The 18,025-nt window shown below is 43.3% G+C and overlaps 2 protein-coding genes across 3 annotated transcripts; both read left to right on the top strand.

Moving 5' to 3' along the window:
* Positions 1 to 2,023: 2,023 nt before the first annotated feature.
* On the top strand, positions 2,024 to 13,304 carry ALG8 (ALG8 alpha-1,3-glucosyltransferase). Of its 2 annotated transcripts, none has more exons than XM_066570206.1 (13): positions 2,024 to 2,115; positions 3,001 to 3,079; positions 4,363 to 4,556; positions 6,006 to 6,115; positions 7,513 to 7,580; positions 8,097 to 8,223; positions 8,811 to 8,914; positions 9,028 to 9,148; positions 9,433 to 9,572; positions 10,005 to 10,144; positions 10,823 to 10,920; positions 11,363 to 11,435; positions 12,684 to 13,304. In XM_066570206.1, the coding sequence occupies exons 1-13, from the start codon at positions 2,036 to 2,038 to the stop codon at positions 12,913 to 12,915; spliced, it is 1,566 nt and encodes a 521-aa protein (XP_066426303.1). In that variant the 5' UTR covers positions 2,024 to 2,035; the 3' UTR covers positions 12,916 to 13,304. The 2 variants fall into 2 exon arrangements, with proteins under 2 accessions (XP_066426303.1, XP_066426307.1); XM_066570210.1 differs by having other exon boundaries at positions 9,028 to 9,152; positions 9,475 to 9,572; positions 10,039 to 10,144.
* A 2,282-nt stretch (positions 13,305 to 15,586) lies between these two features.
* NDUFC2 (NADH:ubiquinone oxidoreductase subunit C2) lies at positions 15,587 to 17,879 on the top strand. The gene is made up of 3 exons (XM_066570195.1): positions 15,587 to 15,813; positions 16,708 to 16,854; positions 17,684 to 17,879. The coding sequence occupies exons 1-3, from the start codon at positions 15,675 to 15,677 to the stop codon at positions 17,731 to 17,733; spliced, it is 336 nt and encodes a 111-aa protein (XP_066426292.1). The 5' UTR covers positions 15,587 to 15,674; the 3' UTR covers positions 17,734 to 17,879.
* Positions 17,880 to 18,025: the final 146 nt, after the last annotated feature.

The raw sequence follows: 18,025 nt of genomic DNA, 5'->3' as shown, positions 1-18,025 counted from the left end.
CTTAGAACTTTATAACTGGGTTGTTGAGTATAAATTGCTGCTTGAGTTCACAGGCAGCAAATATCTGCAGCCAATCAGATTTATTCCCAGGAATAAAAAGCGAGGTGGAAAGGTTGGTGGAAGTGTTAAATACTGTCTTCAGCCATAGACTGTGGAAAATAAGCCTAGGAACTTGTGATACTTCACAGATTAATGAAGAAGTTGTGAAGAAGATTCCTCTGGGCAGTTTTATTTTCACCCCATCCTGCAGAACTTGGTGCCTCTGCTCAGAATTTCCATGTATTTTGAAACATTTAACTTCCATTCTGCATCTACATGCTGATGGACACAAACATGCGGGGTACAAGAAGTGTTAATGTGGGGCCCTCCCAGTGACAGTCTCATATGTAGAGACTGAGAATTAGTAGAGGCAGTCACAGACAGTCTGTGCAAGAAGGGCTGATTGCGTATAAATGTCCAGATCAAGCTCACAGGTTCACCTGGGAATAACACAAGGAATGTTTTCCCTGGGAATTCATTAAAAAAAAAAAAAAAAAAAAGCTATAGGGGAGATCTTTTGTCCTCATCCTCTGGGCATTCCACTCAGTATTTTCACGCTCCAGCTCCTAATTGTGGATTTTCCCATTGATCAGAATTTGGACCCCAGCTCACTAAAAGCCATGCTTTTGAATCAGTAGCGTTTGAAAAGTGTGAAAAGATGGTCTTTATTGCTTACCACATTCACAGAGGGCCTGTAGGGCTATCACATTTTAAAATCTGATTGCGTTCCTCTGCTTGTAACTCCTTCTGTGAACTGTTACTAATATGTATTTTAGATAAATTAATGTATAATAAATAAAATGTGAATGAAGCAGGTGGTGCTCTGCCTGACGTATTTCTTGAGAAAAAAGCATGAGTGATGCTTGCTGCACCTGTAGCTTTCCCTTTCTCTAACCACTGCCTCCTTGTAATACTTATCTCCACCTCTCGGTGGCTGGAATTCCAAGATCCCCAGGAATTAGTGCAGTTGAAGAAAACTTGGATGAACAAGCCTTTGTAAATAATCAAAACCATTTTAAATGCATTAGCTCATTTACATTTCAAACATTTAAAAACAGAGGATTTGTTTTTCCAATGAGGACCCTCTTCTTAAACCCTGATGCACTACTGCTGTTAGACTTGTCTCTAGTTCCTGAGCTCGAGCAAATAATACATTGCTGCTATACAGGAAAATAAAAATTGACATGTTAACTGTATGATTCCATGCAGCTCCTACAAGATACTATTCTTAGATAGATGGAGGTTTGCTGTAAGGAAGCTAAGAAGGCATCAGCCTTGTATGCATCTACCCTCCAGGCTGGCAGGAAGGTATTTTAAAAAATTGAGCCTGTTCCTCTGAAAGAGCACTTTGTACCTGAAAGCTGACTTGGACACCAGCCACACAGGCTGGAGATGGCACCTCCCTGGAGCAGAGCAAAGCTGGTGTGCTTTAAAGCAGCTTCTGCCCAGGGGAGGCTGGGTGGCCTCACAGCACCAACCAACTGCTCGCTCACCCACACTCACTCCAGGCATGCTTCCTCCTCCTTCGGGCTCAACCCGAGCTTCCCTGTAGCAGTCTCAGGTGCTGATTTCTAAAAGGAAATAGTAATAGGCTGGTACAGCAGCAGGTCAGCTCAGGCTGGGTATCTGCACAGAGGGACGCTCAACAAAGAGGTCCCTGAGCTTTCGTACCCTCAGTCCATGCACTCATTCTTCCCGATCCCTCTTGATTTTTGGTCTCAGGGGTTCTCTTATTGCATTCTTTATCTGTGTTCGTGCAGTTCGTTTCCTGTGCCAGTCCCTCACCACCTTCACAGCAAACAATTTCTGATACCCATCCTAAATTCCCTCCCTCCCCGCTCGCGCCCGTTCCGGCGCCTCATGGAGCCCCGCCCTCCCCGCGCACGCGCAGCCGCAGCCGCAGCCCCGCTCCCGACGCCGCGAGCGCGGCGGGCGCGCGCGCTTCAAACCGGCGCGGCGGGCGCGGCGCATGCGCGGGGCAGGGGGCGCGCGCGCCATGGCGGCGGGCGGCCGCGGCTGGTTCCGCGCGCTGGCGCTCGGCGTGTCCTTCCTCAAGTGCCTCCTCATCCCCGCCTAGTAAGGAGCTTCCCGACGGGACGGGGGCGGGGGCGGGGGCGGGGGCGGGGGCGGGGGCGGGTGGCATGGGACTGCCGCGAACCGTCGAGGGCGGCCGGCCGCGGGCAGCGTGGCGCCGCGGTCCTGAGGAGGCCCTGAAGGTCCATGTGACTCCCGGGTTGGTGAGAGAAGCGAGGCGCCGCCGCCTCCGCCGCGTGGCACAGCTTTCCTTTCCTCTTGGGAAGCCCTGCTGGCCCGTTCTGGCTGGCTGCTGTTCGGGAAGGCTGAAAGCGTGCTGAAACATTAATGCTTTGTATTTTTAAGTTTTTATACTGAGAAAAAACCCTAACAAATTGCTATTAAACTTCAGTTAGAACTTGGAATTTCGCATTAATTGTCCAGAAAAGCCAAGCTCTTAGTAGTTCTTGCCCTATAAGCACCTGTATTAGTGACTTTTTACATGGTCAGTCATAGGACAAGGAGGAATGGTTTTAAACTAAGTAAAATGGGAGCTTTAGATCAGATGTCAGGAGAAAAATCTTTACTGTGAGGTTGGTGAGACACTGGCAGAGGCTGCCCAGAGAATGCGTGCATACCCCGTCCCTGGAAGTGTTCTAGGCCGGGTTGGATGGGGCTTTGAGAAACCTGGTCTAGTGGAAGGTGTTCCTGCCCATGGCAGGGTGGTTGGAACAAGATGGTCTTTAGGGTCTCTCCCAACCCACACCATTCTATGATACATCTTTGGCACAGAGTTCTTGAGCAGCATTGTTGTTACTCGATCACAGTAGCGTCCTAGAGCTGATAAATAGAGTGGCTTCCTTCTTGTCTGCATGTGGTGATGTGCTCTGAAATTTTTCCCTTCTTAGTGCATGCACGTATGTTACTCTTAACATGGACCTTCTGTAGTTACTCCACAGATTTCGAAGTCCATAGGAACTGGCTTGCCATCACCCACAGCTTGCCCCTCTCTCAGTGGTACTATGAGGTAAGGACATGTTTGGGGTGCGTTTTAGCTGTGTATGAATTACAGGCACATTGGGTATGACAGACCTTATGAATGCTGGAAGGGATGGTTGGTGACTGTCATATCGTGGGACAAAAAGATGCCAGTCTCACAAATTGCTGGCCTTCTGTAGCATTTAGCTAAAAAATGAAAGTTAGCTGGGGAAGCTGCAAGTACTTGTGAAGGCAAAATGGGAAAAGCAGTTAAGGCACTTGGGTTATTGAAAAGGCTGTGTAGCACCAGAGCAAGTTGCATTGTACTCTTAAATTGTTGGTGTCTGTGCTCTTCTCATTGGTGATACACAGTTACCAGAATAAAGAGTGAATCATGCTAATGCTAATATACATCTTTCCATTATGAAATCAATCACTGTATTAAAGTTTTGAGCCTTTGCTGGTGTGCTAGTAGCATGCATTGATTTTTATCTAGACAAATCACCTTTAGGTTTGTCATAGACTCAGCCTACCTAATTGGGTTTTAATCTGTCCCCTGGTATCTGCTGGAGTACAGGGATAGATAGATGCTGTAGTGTCTAGTACTCCACATAAATATCTAGAAGTAAAGATTTGTGCAGGTTAGCACTTTGTAGGACTGATCCAAGGACTGTTTTACAAACAATTTTTTTATAATGCCAGCATTAACCCCGTGCCAGAACATAGGATGCCTTTCATCAATACAGCATAAGCATTTGGGAACATCCTCACTGAAAAATATACCCCATCCCAACCTGCTCTGTTCATGCCTCTTCCTCTCCTGTTTCCACAGCCAAGGAGTTAATTCTTGGTCAGGGCATAGCAACTGTCCTTATGGGAAGAGATCACGTAATGCCATTTTGTCATGATATGGTTGTGTGAGAGTTAAGCTTGTTAACTGATGAGTGAAAATAATTTTGAAACTGATTGTGTTGGTGATCACTCCAGTATAGACAAATATTGGCTCTGAGCTGTTTTACTGAGATTTTGAAAAAATGACCTTATTACTGTAAATAGATTTAGAGATAACAAACAGTTATATACTGGTTAAGTGCAGGTGCACAAGATGCTCTTTAATCTTTTCCTGCTAATCAGGAAATGTCACATCTCTACCAGTACTGCAGGAGAACAGCTTACAGCACCACAGAGCTGGCTACTGATTGTGGAGTGGTTTGAGTTACAGAGAGGCTACTGAGAGAAAATGCATTAGCTGGTTTGCTGCAGTGAGCTGTACCTGAAGGACTGCAAACAGCATGGCTTGTTATCAACTATTTAATCTTATTTTGTCTTTAGGCAACCTCGGAATGGACCCTGGATTATCCACCATTTTTTGCTTGGTTTGAATATGTACTTTCTCACATTGCCAAGTACTTTGACCCCCAGATGTTGGTTGTTGAAAACTTGAATTACACCAGTCGTGCAACCATCTTCTTCCAAAGGCTTTCTGTCATCTTTACAGATACCCTCTTCATATATGCAGTTCATGAGTAAGTCTTAATGTTCTGATTTTAGGGACAGTGGGTAGGCCTTCATATGTGGGTTTGTTCTGTAGCCACAACAAATAACGATTTGTACAAATAAGCTTGTAAAGGAAGTGAAATGCCAGAGTTGCTCGAACCTGTTCAAGGAGAATCTTGGAATACACTGCTAAACACAAGATAACGTGTTCTTCTTGGAGATACAGTTGCACTACATGTGATGGGTTTGCAGGCACTTGGACACCAGCTGCTGTTTCATGTGTTGTACTTGGGTTTGCTTTTGTCACTGAACTCCTTTTGTAGGAGTTGCAGGACAGCTGGTGTGCTCAGACCAAGTTTTTTCCTGTTACTTTTCTGATTACTCTGTTTTTCTAGAAGCATAAAGGAAATCTGTCACAAAATGGCAGTATCATCAAATATGCAAAGTTTCTCTAGTGTTTTGATGATAAACTGATTATTCCAAGTCTGATATAATTAGGATTGGATGCTTTCAGTGAGGCCTGACTTTATGAAGAATTACTTACCTTATCCCTAAAGAGTAGAGTGGGAGTGTGTTCTAAGAAATACATTGTCTACCTTAATGATTTGGCTGTAAGAGTCTCCCATCATTTTATTCTTTCTGCTCAAAACCTGGGTAGGAAATTCTCTGATTAGAGCCCTGCCTAAACTCCTTTATTTACTTTCTTTATGCCAACTAGCTTTGCATTATGATTTCTTTTCCTTTTATTGTTTTGATTCATAGAATTCATAGAATGAATGTAAGGCTGAAGGCTCAGGGCTGGTGTCTGCACAAGGTCATTTTGCCAAAAGAGGTGGTATATGCCCTCTGCCTGGAAAAATTCAAGGCCAGGTTGGATGGGGGTTTGAGCAACGCAGTCTAGTGGAAGGAGTTCTGCTCATGGCAGGGAGGTTGCATTTCAACACAGCATTTCAACACAAATGATCTATAACTTTTTAATGTGGTTTAAGACTGCTTTCAGAAGTCATATGAACCATATTGCTTCACACTGAGAAGTAATAAGTTGTTTTTAACCAACGGAAATAACTCATAATATAGCAGGGGGCAACAGTAGCTAGGAAGAGGTTATGTCCAGCTGAGGACCTTAACTACCGCTCCCGATGTTGCTTCCAAAAGTATAAATACACTGCTCATGATGGCAAGCAGGCTGTGACAGCTTTACACTTACTGAATGGGAGACTTGAACCTGAAGCTGTTACGTAATGTAAGCTTTAGCATGTGGAAAACACCACAGCTATTGAAATTGAAAATCTTCTTTTTACTAAACTTTGTTCATGATACTGTCTGCCTTTGATGAATTTAGCAAGACTTTTATTGTTGCCTTGCATCCTGATAAAATGGCAAACTTCAGAGTAAGTGCAGCTCTTAACTCTTACAACCAACAATGTGTTTGCTTGTATGTTTGAATTAAAGCTTCTGTTTCTTCTGCTCTTGTTTAGGTGCTGCAGATGTATAAATGGAAAACGAGCTGCAAAGGATATCCTGGAAAAACCAACATTTATTCTTGCTGTTCTGCTCTTGTGGAATTTTGGGTTGTTAATTGTGGATCGTATCCTTTCAAGCCATTGTGGGTTGTTCATGGTTTGTTTGGTTTTTTAACAACCTCTTACAATGTGTGGCACAATCCTGTATTATTATTGCTGTCATAGCAAGTAACACTGCTGGGTTTGTTTCTGGGATTAGTTAAATAACTTTGTTTTCATTAGAATTACTGTTTGGCAAAATGGAAGTTAATCAGTCCTTGGTCTGATCTGCCAGAAGTGGAGGAGGACCAACCAGTCTGGCAGCAGCGTGCCTGTTCTGCTGGCTATTCCTCCTCTGCACATCTACAGGAGTATTAGCAGAGTGGTTCTGTGTTCTGGGTGTGGTTCCAAGTTTGTCCTGTGGCAAGGAAAATCTTCAAAGTGTTTTAAGATTCAGAGTGTATTCAATTTGTTTAACTTTATTTGGGAATTAGGAAGTCTTTCTAAAGAACAGTCATGGAATTGTAGAGTGGTTTGGTTTGGACAGGACCTTAAACATCATTTAGTTCCAACCCCCTGCCTTAGGCAGGCACACCTTCCATTAGACCAGGTTGCTCAAAGCCTCATTCAGCCTGACCTTGAACACTTCCAGGAATGGGCCATCCACCGCTTCTCTGAGCAACCTGTGCCAGTCCCTCATCACTCTCACAAGAAAGAATTTCTTCCTAATATCCAATCTAAATCTCTCCTCTTTTAGTTTAAAACCATTCCCCCTTTCCCTGTCATTCCATGCCCTTGTCAAAAGTCCCTGTCCAGCTCTCTTAGAGCACCTTCTAAAGGAGCTACATGTTCTCCCCAGCATCTTCCCTTTTTCAGGCTGAAATAACCCCAACTATCTCAGCCTGTCTCTGTAGCAGAGGTGCTTCAGTCCTCTGAGGATCTTCCTGGCTTTCTCTGCCTTCCAACAGGTTCATATCCTGTATAAAAATAACTCTGGAAATTGCAGTTCCTGCAAGTCAGTCTTGGCACAGTGTACATTTAAAGGAAGGACTTCATTTTCTCCATCATAGTTCTTGTGTATATTGCATATACATGTATATTTCTTGTGTATATTACATACACTTAAAAGTGATAGAAAAGTGAGGGCTGTTGTCACCATCCATTAACCAATGTGTGGCAGAAACTAATAACTTTAAAGTGGAGATTTAACTTTTTTTGTTTTATATTATAAAATTTGCACAGCATATGTGTGGATTGTTGTGTTTCATTTCATCAAGGTGATATGCCAGCATTAGTGTAATTTGTGTCTGACAGTACTTACAGGTAAGGTTAAATAATGACTTGTGTCTATGTGCTGTGAATTTAGGGATGCTTTCTTGATTTAAATTCTATTTTAATTTTAATTTATTCCTCAAAACTTTGAGTCTTCTCCAGAACGCATAGTAGTAAAGAAAGCTTGCTTTTTTCCTTGACTCAAGTTCAGATATTCACTTCCAGTACAATGGCTTCCTCTTTGGGCTGATGCTTCTTTCTGTTGCTCGGCTGTGTCAGGTAAACCCAAGTGACTCTTGTTGATTTTTTGCCATGTGTGTTTTGGGGCATTAATTCAATTCATAGGGCTGCTTGTGTTGTGGGCAATAGTAATAGCTTCATGTTGAGCTGTGTGAAGCTGGATGTCTAATTGTTTATTGAGCTTGTGGCAGAGAGGAAGACTTGAAACTCACCATAATTGCTTGCTGATGCTGCAATAAGAAAGCTATATTTCCCCATAAGAAAGCTATATTCGCTGTTACCCCTGAGCAATGTGGCATCATTTCTTGGCATTTTATCTTCTTCCAAATCACCAGTCCTTAGAAAACATACTTCTGAAGCTGTGAAGAGGTCATTGTGTGACAGGATAGTTCCTTGTCCATACCTGTTATGCCTAACACTACTGAATTTGTAATTTGAAGTAAATACCCTTTTTAATACTTAGAATAAATGTTCCATCACCTTAGGACTACAACAGAGGATCATTAAAAGTGACTACAAAAAGAAAAGCTTAGGTTTTGTTTTGTTTTCTTTCAGAAAAGGTATTTGGAGGGTGCTCTTCTTTTTGCTGTTCTTCTGCATTTCAAGCACATCTACGTGTATGTGGCCCCAGCATATGGCATTTATTTGTTACGATCCTACTGCTTTACTGCAAATAATGCAGGTAAGATGGTGTTTTCCTCACTGGCTTTTGGGGGGGTTATGTTAATCACTGGAACTAGGGGAGCACTCAAGACTTGGCAGATAGAATTGGAACAAAATGGCTCAAACAAAAATTCTGCTTGAGAGCAGAATTGTTAGGATCTTGAAGGATCTTTGAAATAGATTTGTTTTGTAAAATTCCTGTTCCTTTAAGAGTTCTTGGCTAAGAAAAATCAACACAAACAAGCTGCAGGTGGCACTTGGAAGACATAAGAATTATTCTGGATATGGAACACTTGGACAATATTAGAAACTATTTCAAAGACCTTCTTTGAGTTTCTCCCCGCTTTTTAGCACTGAAACATGCCTGATACTCCTCATATGAACAGGGAAGGTAAACTCAAAAAATACTGTAAGCTTGTATAATACAAGGAGCTGCAATGTGAGCAAAAGAAATACCTGCTGTTAAAGGAAGAAACTGAATATATTGACATAAAAGGCTGTGTGCCCCTTTTAGATAGATGCTAGGAATTCCTTGTTAGTGAAGAATGCTTTGTTTCCCTTTCCACTTCCCACAGCAGCTGTTTCTTTAATCTTTTTTTCTTGTAGATGGATCCCTGAAGTGGAGAAGTTTCAGCTTTCTTCATGTAACTCTTCTGGGACTGATTGTCTGTCTTGTTTCTGCTCTTTCACTGGGACCCTTCCTAGTATTGGTAATAACCCCTTTTTCACATGTTATTCCCCTGAACAGTTAGAAAATTTTGTGATAAAAATATAAACCATGTCTCATCTAAAGTGGCCATTTCTTTGGTCTTGTTTTCTGTAGGGTCAGCTGCCTCAAGTCATTTCACGGCTCTTCCCTTTCAAGCGAGGTCTGTGCCATGCCTATTGGGCCCCCAACTTCTGGGCTTTGTATAATGCCATGGATAAAGCACTGACAATTCTTGGTCAGTATGTTAATCTTGCTTTTTGATGCCTGTTTGCAGATAGAGCTCTCTCTATTTTAGTCTTCCCCATTTGTGATGTAGGCAGTAAGTTATGTTTTCAGATTGCCATACGTCGTGTTTGGCCCATATATCCGGTGCATACATTACCAGCAGTAGGTCAAAGATCAATTGCTTCCTCTGTCGTCCTTTAAAAAAAGAAAAATCTTGGCCATGTGCTTAGTTCAGCTACTTCATTTTCTTTATTAGCATTTATCAGTTTGTACTTTTTTATATTTTGTTTTTAGGGTTAAAGTGCAATTTTCTTGATGGTACAAAAATCCCTAAAGCCTCCATGACAGGAGGGCTGGTTCAAGAGTTTCAACACACTGTCCTCCCTTCAGTGACTCCACTGGCAACACTAATCTGTACTTTCATAGCTATATTGGTAAGAACAACTAATTTTTTTTTTATTTTTTCTATTTTGTCCCTAGTAGGTTTTAATTGATAGTATGCACTTCATATGAATTTTAATTCTAGGGCAACAGATACATCATTACTAGTATGTAGTGACTGATAAAATGTGTTTAGTGGCTTAGATTGGCAGACAATTTTTGCATGCAATACAAATAGTGGGGAGTTGGCTGTGGTCTTTCAGTCTGCTTTTCCCTCCTGATATTCAACAAAAATCCTTCAGTCTCTTCTTGTACATCCAAATTGATTGATTGATTTCCTCCCGTGCAGTATAACGCTTGTGCCACACAAGCACAACCTGGGTGCAGTGGTGTTTAGTAACATTGACAAATCTCTTTGGACAATGGCTTGTCTTCGGGATTGCCAGACTTTTCACTGAAGTCCTGTTTTTGCCTGTTGTTTCTAGCCCTCTGTTTTCTGTCTTTGGTTTAAACCTCAAGGGCCCCGAGGCTTTCTACAGTGCCTTGTTCTTTGTGCATTGAGCTCCTTCATGTTTGGCTGGCACGTGCATGAGAAAGCAATACTCCTTGCTATTCTGCCTTTAAGGTAAGCGAATGTGGTACAAAGTAGTTGGCCAAACTGAACCTGCAGCCACTTGTTGAGGAATCCTCAAAGGGAATCACTTTGTTCTCAGTATATTTCAGAAGAGGAACTCTTTCATAGTATGCCTTAAGCTGTAACAGTGTAGTGCACTTAAATTAATTTCGGGCGCAGTTCAAACCTTGATGGGTGCTGTTGTTCATATTGTAAAATGCTTGATAGATTGCTCAGGAGCCAGCTGAGGAAAGGGATCTTCTGTACTGTGCTTGACCAGAAAAATACATAGTTTCTACCAAAAGGGCTTCATGCCTGCCTAGGGTAGAACTGAAGCTGTAGTTCATAAACTGCCTGACCAGTATTGCTACAAACTGTATTTTCCTTCCTCAGAGATTTGGTGATGTTTAAGCTCTTGTTTTGTGCTGGGCTTTGCTGATAGTTTTGTTCAGTGGGTGTGTGGTTTTCTGAGGGAGGGTTTCCTGGCTGATTTTTCTCCTGTGTTTTTATCTCTGAGGCCATATGGTTTGGAAGCAGGAGACTTCATCACAGGTGCAGTGTTAGCAGGAATGGGGGTACTGTGAAACTGTTTGACTTGTTTCTGAGTCTTCAGTCAATTGCGTAGTGTTCTGCTGAAATTAGGTTTCTTTGCTAAAAGACAAAAGCATAACAAATTATTGCCATTTTTAGCTTATTGTCTATTCAGAGAGCCAAGGATGCTGGCATCTACTTGATTCTGGCAACAACAGGGCATTTCTCACTTTTTCCACTGTTGTTCACAACACCAGGTAAAATGTTCTTCTATTAATTTTTGTACAATTCGCAACATAGAGCTCAATAGTCTTGATTTGGTTGTCATTTTTGCTTTAGTCACTTGCCAGTTATGTTTTCTTTAGAAAAGGAAAATGTTATTTGTAGTGCTATCTCAGATAGTAATTATAATGTGATTATAATAATAGTAATTAATTAGATTAATTATAATAGTAATTATAATGTGTTCAGTATGTTTCTAGATAATTGAAGTATGTGTATTGCAAATGCTTGGCATTTGCCTTAGGAAATGTTTATGCTTATTTTTAGGTATGCTAAGCAGTAAAACATGTAGGTCTGCAGAAAATAAAACCAGATGATGCAAATGTGACTAGTAAGATTTAAAGATACTACAATATATATATGGCAAAAGTTTTTTATAATTAATTTTAAAAGTACATAATGTTCTTTGTTTTTCAGAACTTCCAATTAAAATACTGCTTATGCTGTTGTTTACTGTTTATAGCTTCTCTTCATTGAAATCTCTGTTCAGGTAATTGAAGAAATTTGATCTCAGTGCCAGGAACAAAAACATTTCTTCTGGTGTTGGGAACAGCCATTGTCATAAGGGACAAGCAGCACAGAAAACTGATGCTGAGGAGTCAAATTAAGGTGTTACTAGTCAAAAGATGCTGCTGCCTCTGTTCTCAGGTGGCACTGCTTAAATTAGGATTAATTGCAGCACGTCCTGGTTATTGTGACAGCTGCCCAGTTAGTCCCAGGAGGCTGTAGATCCCCACCTGCCTCATGCTCTGTTAAAGCCTGGAGTTGTGATGCTGTAACCTCTGAGGGTTTAATGTAGTATTCTAGCATTTACTACTAGTGATTTGTCTGCAGATTGTTTATCTTATTGTACTGTGGATTTTTGCAGTATTGCTTAGTATTTTAATGTGTGGAAAGGGCAGGTTGTAAATAACATTCATTTGCAAGCTCTAATTTGTCAAGAAAGCCACAAATATTTGGTTGGCAGAACATGGAATTGCCAAAGTCACCCTGTGTAGTTCACAGCCTATGGATCTCTTACCACTTGGCCAAAGATTAGTGCTTATCCTTCTAATCCCTGCAGTCTTCATTTCCCTCTTTCCCAAACTTTTCAGGGCAAACCCGAGCTGTAATAAAGTACTGTAAACATGTATTCAGTACCTCAGGCACCTGCTTTTGTAGGTGATTTTCTTTATTTAAGAATTCAGTCATTCTGTTTCAGGAGCTCTAGCTAAAAAAATTCCATAGGAGCATAGTTTTTGTTAAGAGAGGGAGCTTTTGCAAGTTTCTTGTTTTTAACTTGCGGAAACATGAAATTCCCTTCAAACTACCTGCAGTAAACTCCTGCCATCAGTGTCCTTTGCAAGAGAGATAGCTCACAGAAAAGTCCATCCTACAGAAAGCCTGGGGGAAGAGGTTAAAAAAAACTGACATTTCCAGTCTTCTGTTTAGAACAACTTTGGTGAAACAAGTCTTTGTATGAAGGGCTGTTCAGTTGTTTACTGAAACAGTGAGGTGAACAGAGCAATTGATGAGATTTCTACTTAGGCTTCCAAGGCATCCTGGAACTTGATAACGACATTGAGCTGTACTCTTGGTTATCACACTGGTTTTTTCCTACTGAAACTCTCTAACTTGTTATTGAAACCATTATTGCAATCTAATGGGAGATTCTCTTTGCACTGGGATAGCTGAAAAACATAATAGTTACTTTTAGTTAACATATATTTTAACACTAATTTTTTAATTTCTCTGACAGGAGAGAGAAACCTCTACTTAACTGGCTTGAAACAATCTACCTCATCCAACTAGTGCCCTTGGAAATCTTCTGTGAAATCATATTTCCCCTGACCCCCTGGAAGCAGCACTTCCCTTTTGTCCCCCTGTTGCTGACCTCTGTGTACTGTGCTCTGGGAATCACATACGCTTGGCTGAAACTCTACATCTCTGTCTTGACTGAGAGAACTCCTGTCAGACAAAAGGCTGAGTAAAGCCACAGTGCTGGGACCAGTCCCAGGATACCCCTTGGAGAGGATTCCTGGCACGGTGAGGGGTTGTCACAAGGCCATCCAAGATGAGACACAGTGTACATGTGCCGTCACCACGTGAGAGCTCTTCTTCCAACACTCCTGTACTGCCCAACGAGGATACCTCTGATCAGAAGCACTGTCACAGTGACAGGCAGGGCTGCGGGTAAACTGTGGAGCTTAACAAGGCCCAGACTTCTGTGCTGAGGAAAACCTGCCTCATTTTCCCATGATGGTTTGTACTTGAATAGAAGTTGCTGTGGGAAATTACAAAGGATGGTTGCTGTATAGGAGAGCATTGTAACTGTGTTCTATGGAATTTGTAAATTAAAAAATTGGTATTTTTTGTTTGAGCATTTCTTGCATTACTTTTGCTCCTGTCTAAACCCTGCTTTTGAGGGACACCCACACAACTAAGGATGTAGTGTGTAGCTGGAAACTTGTCCTGAGGTGCTTTGCACCTCAAATATGAAACACTCAAATATCAAGTTTTATAATATGTCCATGTCCTGTTCATCTTGTTTCATAGATACTTTGCAAATAGGTTTTCATATTCTTCTAGTAGCTCTTTTCTGTAGACCAGATGACCAAACTGAGGCATGCTACCCAAATGAAGGAGTATTTTAACACTATTAAATATACCAGGTAATGTGGCTGCATTAGCTGTATTTGTAGTTAATTTAAAATTCTACAACTCTAACAAAAGATCAAATGTCCACAGTTCCTGTACTGACCTAAGGAAAAGGTAGGTTGTCTTCTGCCTCTGTGGAATCATGTTCCCCAAAGGAAAGCATTTATTTCTGCAGTAAATAATTATACCTTTTAAACCCTACATAACCATCCCTAGAAGATGTTGCTCTGATGTTGGGGTCTGGTTTGAACTCCCGTGCTGACTTAAAACTGGGAGGAGAGAGGGGTGGATTTTTTATTACTACTATTAACTATTTTTGACAGTAGTTTTTGAACTTTCTTCTATGTTAGCTGAAGTATGGGACCCCTTCATCAAGGATAGCCAAGGGGATAGTTACGCTTTTTGAGTTCTTTGAATATTTAGGGTATTTAAAATAGAGTGGCTCTTGTTAGGGCAACAGGTAGATTAATCCCTGTGTTGTTTCTGTAACCAAATACTTTGTACATTTAAAGTGTTCACTGCCAGTGAGTTCATATTCAAGACATTCTCATTCTGGTTTTAATTATTTTCTGATATTTCTGTTTTTTTTACACTATCATTGGCTTTGCCATGTTGCTGTGGCTGCCAGTGGTGCCACAATGCTTCTTGTATTTTCTCTCAGCTTCAAGCCTCATAGCTCTGCTCAGGGTAAGGCATCCACAATGCTTGTGTTTATCTGTCTGGTGTGTTGTCCTGTGTAAGGAAATGTTAATATGCAAAAAAAACGTACAAACACCCCACTTGGCTCTTCCCCAGCCATGCCTTTGCATATCCTGAAATCCTCCAAGAAGAAGCCACACAGCAAAGCTGTGGATGTGCCATCCCTGGAAGTGTTCAAAGCTGGGTTGGATAGAGCAACCTGGTCCAGTGGAAGTTCTGCCTGCCTATGGCAGGGTGTTGGGAGTAGATGACCATTTAGGTCCCTTCCAACCCAAACCATTCTGTGATTCTGTGATTCTGTGAAGTTAAGCCTGTGACTGTGGAAGGGGCTGTGCATGACCATTGTACAGTCCCAATGATCCCAGGTTCAACTGAAGCATCTCCCACTGCAGAGCAGTAATGCCCAGCCTCCTCCTGTGCAGATGTCAGGAAAATCCACAAGCGTCAGAGGTTTATGTCCAAAAAAGAGACAGGGGAGTGCTTCAGCTTTATTGGAATTAAAAGGGGAGTCCACTGAGGTGCACACCCGTAGAGTTTTCTCTCTGGAGGTTTTGGAGGGTGCAGCCTCCCTTGATCCTAAACTCCCAGCCGCACATTTCCCTCTTCCTTTCCCAATTGCTGAGGCATTAGGAAGGTACAGCCTTCCCGAACCGCCTACCACACTTTGCCCCCTTGAACCTGCTGTTTTACCCCAAAGCTCAGAAGTTCAGGCTTGTGCAGCCCCTTGTCTGTTTCAGGAGCCAAGGTGTCAGGGCTCTGCAGCAAACCTGCTGCCCGAAGTCAGCAGAGACATTAACACCCCTTGCAAAGACGTTAACACCCACACCTTCACCCATCAAACTCTTTGTAAAGACACGAGCTTTCCTCTCACGGACAAAGGCTAATTTATACATTTTTAGGAAAGAGGCTGAGAAGCCTTTGGGACCTGTGAGGTGTTTTGTTAATGCAGGTTTCTTTAACGGTTCCGTCAATCCTGCTACAGGGGCCAATGATTTAATGTGATTTCATGTTAATTAAAAACGAAAAAAACTAACACTATGGGTTAGGTCTCAGACTTTAATCTGAGCTCTGAAAATAATTGCGTTCGATTTTAGTGCTTAATTAACCCCCTAATTTACTTCCCGGCCAGCTTCGCTGGCCCTGCAGCGGGGCCGGCTCACCCAGTGGGATTAGGGCTGCAGGGACCCCCTCCTCGAGCCGGCTAAGGCCGCTCAGCCTGGAGGTTTGGTGCGGGGATGGGTTTGTGGGGTGGGGAGTTGGATTTTGGCGTGGGTTTTTGGTAAAATAGCCATAAGCGTGGAAGGCAGCGGAACCCCGGAGCACGGCGCGGGCCGGCGGCGGAAGGCGCTGCCGCCGCACCGCTCCCCCCGGTCACCTTCGGCGAGCGGCAGCCATGGTGTTCCTGCCCGACGAGTCGCGGTCGCTGCCGCCGCCGCCGCTCCTCAACAAGGGCTCGGTGTGGCTCGGCTTCGCGGGGTGGATGTCGGCGCTGATGGACAACGCCTTCAACCAGCGCCCCATCTTCGGAGCCGGTGCGGGGGGACGGGGGAGCCTGAGGGGAGGGGGAACGGAGCGGGGTGCGAAGGGAGGGAGGAGGTGAAGAGCTGAGGAAGGGGCTGTGTGGGGTTTGGGGTCACTGAGGGATAAATGAAGGGGGAAAGGGGAAGCAGCTAAGCAATGAGGAACTGGAGAGGAAATGGGGGCGGGCGGGCGGATTTGGGGTGACCTTGAGGGTTAAAGGGGCTAGGGATGGGGAGGAAGCCCCGAGATCCAAGGCTAGGGGTGGGTAAAGGGAATATGTGAGCCTGGGAAAGGGGAGTGTGGGATTTGGGGTCACTCGGAAGGATAAATAAAGGGGAAGGAAGGAGAAACAGCCAGGAGTGAGGGGCTGGAGGAGGTTTGGGGGCTGCAGGAGCGGGTATGTGGGATTTGGGGTGGCCGAGAGGGATGTAGGGGCTGGGGAAGGGGAGGGAGCGCTGAGGTAAGGGAATGGGGAGGTAGAGGCAGTATGTGAGCCTGGGGAAGGGGTGTGTGGGGCTTGGGGTCACTGAGGAATAAATGAAGTGGGGAGGGCAAGAGAGGGAACCCTGAGTTCGGGGGGGGGCTGTTGGAGGGGAAGGGAGTTCTCTCTCTGATTGTGGGGATGGGAGTCCTGAAGTGAGGGATTTGGGGATTGGAAGGGGCTGGGAAAGGGACATCGTTTGGAGGTGGAGGGGATCTGAGGTGACTCCCTGAGGGTGGTGGGAAGGGGAGGGAGCCCTGAGGAAAGTGGGGCCTGGCAGGGGCCATGGGAGCTGTGGGTACTGCAGGGACCTTGGCAGGGCCAAAGCAGGGAGAGAGGAGTGCCTGGGGGCCTGAGGAAAGGGGGCTCTGCCTTTTGAGGAGCTGGGAGAGCTGGGGACAGTTCCTCTCTCCTCCTGCTGCAGGTATTCACCGGCAGGTCCTGTTAGCTACCCTGGGCTGCGTTGTGGGCTACCACCTGGTGAAACGCGCCGAGTACATGCATGCCAAGGTGGACAGGGAGCTGTTCGAGTACATCAGGCGCCATCCAGGGGACTTCCAGCCATCAACAGGTACACTCAGCTGGTATTTTAGGAGAGACCTCAGCCTGCCATAACCTGTGTGCAAAGATTTTGCTGGGCTAAGGCTTCCCTGCTCCTTCACAATCTAAATTGCAGCAGTCTAAAGGATTTTCTGATGTGAAAATAGATATTGTTATTGAGCTGTTGATAATGCATCAATGACCGCCTCTTCCTCCTAAAAGCTCATTTTAGTATAAAAGTATCAGAGCCAAAAAAAAAAAAAAAAGATAGACCAAACTTGTACCACTGAAAAAGAAATAATAGAAATTAGAAATCACAGGTTTTATTCTTGTAACTTCACAATTGTACTGTCTATTCCTGTAAAATGCCTGTTGCATGTAGATTCAGAAATCTCATGATGAATATTCAGAAAACAAGCAGAACAGGTGAAAAAAGAATAAATAGGAATGGCAGGAAACTTGGTGTTGGCTTAGAGCAATGGTGAAGAACAGGGGGATTTTTACTAAATGTAGTCACTGAGCCCAACGATACAATGGCAAATTTGGGTGAAAATTATCCATTTTCTAATACAGTAGAGTTGGGTGACTCTGGCTGTTGGATTGTGGTCTGCATCATGCCACGTTGGAAGGAGTATGTAGAAATAAAAAACTGTAACTACTGAGATTCCTCCACAGGGACCTGTAGAGAGCCATATGGGGGAAAAAAAAAAACTTGTGCATTTAGTTACAAGAGCAAGCTAATAGTTTGCTGTGGGTAGCAAAAATCAGACTTTTGGTGGCTTTGTTAACATCAAAGACTTAATATGAAACATCTTCTGAATCGATCTCAAATGCTGATTAGGTTTTCCCACCTCTTGCAGAAAAGAAAAGAATAGGGCAGCTTTTGGAGGATTTCCACCCAATTCGCTGAGTGGTGACACATCACAGAATTAATTCCTGCCATCCTGCGAACTTCGGCAAGGTGGCTGCAACTCTTGAACCGTCCATGGCTTAAAAGATGAAACTTTATTCACTTTCATGTAATAAAAGCTTGATTAAATACTTATTGTTTAATTATTTGCTCTTCTGTTCCTTTATGGTTTGTCAGTACGTGGATGACTTATACTTATAACTGAATAATAATTTTGATTAATGTTTTTTTCAGTTGTTTTAATTGCAAGAATGGAAAGTTATTCACACAACATATATTATATAAATCCCAG

The sequence above is a fragment of the Molothrus aeneus genome, chromosome 2 (assembly GCF_037042795.1).
Source record: "Molothrus aeneus isolate 106 chromosome 2, BPBGC_Maene_1.0, whole genome shotgun sequence".
In the NCBI taxonomy this organism is placed as follows: domain Eukaryota; kingdom Metazoa; phylum Chordata; class Aves; order Passeriformes; family Icteridae; genus Molothrus; species Molothrus aeneus.
This window is presented reverse-complemented; position numbering and strand designations above follow the sequence as displayed.